The sequence below is a fragment of the Gigantopelta aegis genome, chromosome 1 (genome assembly GCF_016097555.1).
Source record: "Gigantopelta aegis isolate Gae_Host chromosome 1, Gae_host_genome, whole genome shotgun sequence".
Taxonomy (NCBI): Eukaryota; Metazoa; Mollusca; class Gastropoda; order Neomphalida; family Peltospiridae; genus Gigantopelta; species Gigantopelta aegis.
In genome coordinates this window covers 28,119,751-28,125,990 of record NC_054699.1, presented here as the reverse complement: position 1 = coordinate 28,125,990, position 6,240 = coordinate 28,119,751, and the positions used below count along the sequence as shown (strand labels likewise).

At 38.5% G+C, this 6,240-nt stretch overlaps 1 protein-coding gene across 1 annotated transcript; it reads right to left on the bottom strand.

Annotated features, from left to right (window-relative positions):
- Positions 1-1,104: 1,104 nt before the first annotated feature.
- On the bottom strand, positions 1,105-5,539 carry LOC121373259 (lengsin-like). The gene is made up of 2 exons (XM_041499776.1): positions 5,309-5,539; positions 1,105-3,681 (listed from the first exon to the last, which is right to left on the bottom strand). Exons 1-2 carry the CDS (start codon positions 5,454-5,456, stop codon positions 2,513-2,515), a joined length of 1,317 nt encoding a protein of 438 aa, XP_041355710.1. The 5' UTR covers positions 5,457-5,539; the 3' UTR covers positions 1,105-2,512.
- Between the last annotated feature and the right edge of the window lie 701 nt (positions 5,540-6,240).

Genomic DNA, 6,240 nt, shown 5'->3' with positions numbered 1-6,240 from the left:
TCACCATACTTGTCAAACCAGAATTAGACTCCTTCAAACCATATTAACAGTAGCACGTACGTTTGTAATGATAAAAGTTTTATTTGTAGTTTCATTACTGAATACTGATGCTACTATACATTATAAAAGCATAACGAGGGGTTAAATGTCTTCTTTTTTTTAATGTACCACGTGTACTGCTATTGTAACAGGTTCCAGACCAGGATAACATTTTAAACTATTATCGTATTTTAAATATAGTTTGTTGTTTAGAATATCTGTGTCTGTATATTCAGTGTGTTTCTGATCGCCCTAATGTTTAAAAAACATAAAAACAAAAACAAAACAAAACGACACAAACATTTAAGACAGAGACAAAAAAGAAGTTTGTTTTGTTTAACGACACCAGTGAAGCCACAACATGGTGACTCTACATCCTCTCGACGACTCTTCACGAGGGGATACCCCCTCCAACCCCCCCCCCCCCTCCAACCCCCCCCCCCAAAAAAAAACATCAACAAAAAACAACAAACAAACAACACCTAACAACAAGAACAATAAAACCCAGTTATAATAATTATAATTGAATAGTCAAAGCAAATAATACGTATTGTAAGCTACAGATTAAATATCCAAAACATAACTTAAATATTCAATATCTATTCGAGATACCCGAGTAGCAATATTATAGATGACATTATACACGTTCAAAAGATATATTGTCTATACTACACCAATGTCGAAGTTATTCTGATACTTACTTGGAAACTCATGTAGCAATATAATAATCACTAACGAAGTTTCAAAAATATAGTTTCTCTTGGGTGGACCACGAAATACACTATTTCAATATACCGGCAATATCCATATGATTTCCTTACACTTTTAAGAACAACTTCCATAAATATATAAATATACCTTGACAAGAAATGTCCAGAAATTCGTCAATACCATTCAGGTCAAGGGTAAATCTATATTTCATTTCAACTTATTTTCGTGCTTATGTCCAATTAAGGTTTAAGCACCCTGTTCTGGGTACACACCTCAGTTATCTGGACTGTCTGTCCAGGACAGTGTATTAGTTGGTTAGTTGTTAGTGAGAGAAGATGGTGTAGTGGTCTTACACCTACCCACCGAGTCGTTAAAACTCGCTCTGGGTGGGAGCCAGTGCCGGGATGCGAACCCAGAACCTACCAGCCTTATGTCCGATGGCTTAACTACGACAGCACCGAGGCCGGTGTAAATCTATCGATTAAATGTTCAAAGCAAAACTTGAAAATTCAATATCCAAACAACATACCAGTATCAGTATTATATATGAAGTTACATGTATACAAGTTCTACACCATATCGAGGTCAAAGTGATTTTACTGTAATATATTCTATACACAATCTAGTAGTATCAGCAGCCTTCTCATCACTTGAACTTGTTGATCATGTTGATCATGAAAACATTGTCCTGAACAAAAACACAGTTGTGTGCATTGTAGATTTCCTGTAAAACATTTGCACTTTCGTACACATCGATTTTGCCACTTACAATCGCAATACCTACTTTCTTTTGTCAGTATTCACTTGGAAACTCATTTTAAGCAACAATTATAATAATCAATAATAAAAAATCAGCAGTATAACTGTTTTAATTAGACACAAAAATATTATATTTCAATACGTTAAAAATTAAAGTGGCACATACACACAAAAAGTATCATTTTGACCTCAGGTTCGCAAGCTTTAATCAAGCTACATATACTATATATATATATATATATATATATATATGCATGCTTAAATACCGCGTCAGCTGCCAGTTATAACATTTATATTATGGACGAATGATTCAGCATATATTTCCACAAGACACGAATTTCTTGTACTCAGCATATACAAATACAGTTTATAACATTCACGTGACGTGACTAAACTTAATGCAGTCCCGACTGTAGAAGTGGAAGACACAGAATAAAGAAAGAAACCCAAGATCAAATGACAGCAGATAGAACGAGCTCACGAAATCGTGTCATCATTTTAAACCCTGGTTTGCAATGACTGCGTACATTAATCGTCCGATTTAACACGGAAATTAACCAAGGAAAAATGTACAGAGAATACTTATGTAATGAACTCGGCTTTATCCTGTGAAAGTAATAATGGCAAATTATGCAATGCTTACCGAGAAGAATTTCCCATTCAGTCTGAACAGAATAAAGCAGACATCCATCACCATTAACTAGTTATTCCTTTAATTCTGTAATTCATTAACGATTGCGTGAAAACTATTATTTCTGTTTATTTCAGCTACACTGTACGATGATACCATAACCTGTGTAAAATGAACGATTTTGTAATGTATATAAGCACGTGACGGAATATAACGTGACGTCAAAAAACATAATCTGCTAGTCTACAATTATGGCTTTTCTATGATCAGTCGAGTTATAATAATCTGCAGTGGATACACGATAAAAAGGATTGTATGGTGGTTATATTAATGTTCTCTTTTCAGATAATATGATAATAACCGGGATAAATATTATCCATACATTTCTATTTCCATCTGGAACCTCTTTTCGTCGTTAGGAGCTTCTTGTAAAGGTTTTATTTCCTTTTCCGTTTTGAGTTGAATGAACCAATCAACGAACTGCTGACTCAACGCAGACATCATGGCGTCATCTTGTTTCAGGGCATCCAAGGCAGCCGCTAAGGATGATGGGAGGTCCGGAGCAGAGGGGTCGTTAGGAGGAGGACATTTTATCTTGTTGACAATACCATCAATACCAGCTGCAAGCGTTGCTGCATATACCAGGTATGGGTTGCATTTCCCACTGGGAATTCGGTTTTCAATATAGGTGTTCTTCATGTTGTCATTTTTCACACGAAATGTTGCATTACGATTGTCTATGTCCCAGAAACACTTGCCTGGTGCCCACGGTTGAAACAGGCGGCGGTAGCAGTTGACTGTTGGAGAACATATAGCTGTCAGTGCCCCAGCGTGCTTCATCAGTCCGCCAATCCAATAGCGCGTGGTTTCTGACAAACAGTCTGCTTGTGTTGCATCATGGAAGACGTTGACTCTTGTTTCTTTATTCCATAAGGCGATATTAAAGTGTGAACCTATGCCACACTGTGTCATCTTTGATTTTGAAACAAACGTCGCCAACAAGTCATGCTGCTCAGCCATTTCGAAAACACCTTGGACGAAGCCAAAGGTCGAGTCTGGACACTTGATTCCCCATTGCGGCTTCATGACACATTCTACCATACCTGGAGGATACTCGACATGTAATTCGCCGATTTCCACGCCAGATTCGGATAGCTGCGTATCGAGTTCGAGTAGAAATGGTTCTAGTCGTCCAAAGGTTTTGTTCATGCAGTAATGAGGCCCATAAAATAATGACGCTTTCGTCTGTTGATTCTTCAATATGAACTCTATTTCGAATCCGGAAAATGAATCGTATCCCATGTCTTGCAGCCTCTGGGACTGTCGTTTAGCGATATATCTAGGACAGGCATCCTGGTATTTGCGACTTGGCATCCATGCCGTTTCACAGTAGAATTCGGCAACCTTGAACTTACCATTCCCAGCCCAAGGAATTGGATGTAGTGTGTCCAAATCAGGAACAAAGACCATGTTTCCAAAGCCCGCATCTGATACCTCTTTTGGAATTACCAACTCACTTTTGTGTCCAAACATCAATGAACCTGGAAAAGATGAAATACATCAATGACAATAGTAGTGGCAAACCTGATGGTTTTTGCCCAATTTTTTGCATTTCACTAAACATGTGCGTGGCGTCACTTTTTACTTCAAAAGTGTAGGTGTATTTTCGTACACACCCGTTGGTGAGAACACCATGCGTTATTTATGATAACACATTTTACTGTATACACACGTTCGTGTGTTAACAATTTCAAGACATACGACTGGCTGCTCCTAGGTGATTACCAGTTCACCAAAGCCATATATCCAATGAAAAACAACACGATGGAAATAGATTACACTGTGAAGTATAGTCAACCTGACAATCATGTGTCTGTGACGCGTAAGTCAGCTACAAGTGCAAAGGATTCTAAATATCTTTTATTTAAAACAGATGTTAAAATTTGCTTAAAACCTGTTTTTTGAGGATATGTAAGAAATAGAATAATACATTCGTATCCGTTAGATACCATTTATCTCACAACTCATTGTTTAAACACGTATCAAACTCGCTTTCACTTGTTAGATAAATTTTTAAACAACTCGTTGCGAGATAAATGGTATCTAACGGCCATTTATGTATTATTCACTATGCAATACACCTCCACTTTTGGAAGAAGAGTGTAGGTGTATTGGTGAATACCAGTCGTGGTACACTGGCTGGAATGAGAAATAGCCCAGTGGGCCCACCGACGGGGATCGAACCTAGACCGACCACGCATCAAGTGAGTGCTTTGCCACCGGCCTACGTCCCGCCCCTCTTCTGCTAATAGTGTGAGGAAGGGGTTGTACTATTCATATTTATGGGTCATAGTGTGGTTGATATATCCCATATAGTGTTTTTATTGCATGCGTTAATGACACTATCCTGAGATTTCGGCGATTTTTTTATTTGAGTGTAATTATATTAAATATATTTGTCTAACTAAAATATTAGTGGTTATATACAGTGGCTGATTTACAGGAGCCCACCACCCCATCCTCTTTATAAATAAATATTAATAAAGTTTTATTATATTGTTTTTTTTACCTTGGAGAATCCGAGGAATCCTTTCACGAACGTTTGTGGTTTTGGCCCACATGTCATTGCACCCCCCCCCCCCCCCCCCCATCCCAATTAATTTCTGGATCAGCCACTGGTATATTAAACGTGTGTTTGATCGCCCTAGTGTCTGTACTAGGTCAAACTTCCTTTTGTTTCCCAATATATAATAAAATCTACTTTATTTTTCGTACGTACGAAATTATTGTGATATATATATATATATATATATATATATATATATATATATATATATATATATATATAACATCACATAATACTAGTCGTTATCAGGCCTGTAGGAACCAGGGGGACGGCAACGAAAATATACCGGTTTTTTTTAAAAATATGGCTTGTGTCCGACACAACCCACAAAAACTAGAGGCTGTGATCCTCATTATAGACTGCGTCCCCCACCCCCGTCCCCCAAGATATCGTTCCTACGGACCTGGGTACACGATTGTAATTGCCGAAAACATCTTACAATGCTGCAAAATCCCTTTAACTCTGTCGCATATGGAATATTATTTAGTACAGTATAACGTTAGGGCAAATTAAGGTCTTGGCCTACAAACGAGTCACCTTACCAGCATATATGGCCAAGCCCTTCTCAAAACTGTCAGCGTTGCGAACAGGGAGAATCTTCCCACGAGAAGTGCCATTGATGTCGCAAAACGTAAACTGTACATACTGGTACTTTGACAGTTCTTGTCGAGTCCTCTCCAATTTGTCCATGGCGAACGTTCGAATGAGGGTTAGAAAATGTTGATCAAACAACGACGTCACCGGTGATCACGATTCACTAGTCGTTCGGTGTAAAGGATATCGCGAGTCAACCTTGCAGTTACACATATCAGTCGCCGACTGACCTTTCTGCAACAGACTACGATCGTATGCAACAGATTTGTAGTCAGTCAAACGTGACGGGACGTAGCTGCGTGGTAAACCGCTCGGTTGCTGTCTGATCGGTCTAGTATCGATCCCCGTCGGTGAAACCATTATGCTTTGTCTCGTTCCCGCCTGTACACCATGACTGGTGTACAAAAGGACGTGGTATGTGCTATCCTGTCTGTGGCGTCATGCATATTACAGATCCTTGGGGTTTCCTGTCTAAGACTATACGTCAAAATTACCAAATGTTTCACATCCAATAGCTGATGATTAATAAACCAATGTGCTCTAGTAGTGGTATGTATTATCCTGTTTGTAGGGTAGTGCATGTTATGATATGTTTAATAGTCTTCAATGTCACTCTAACGTCTATTGCGATAGTTAGATGCACCGGAAGTGTGTGCTCTGTTTCTGTTCAGTTGTGGCATCTTCTAGAATATACACGTGCGTTCGCACATCTGACAACTTTGGAGGCAGCAGTTAAAAATGTTAAATTTAGTTTAATAATGACTTTCTGAACCACTACATCTCTGTGCTTACTTGTAATCTGTCTCAAGAACCGCTAAAAGCACAAATCTGAAAAAGACGAAACGCCATACGTTAAAGTGGAACCTTTTTAACTCGTCTT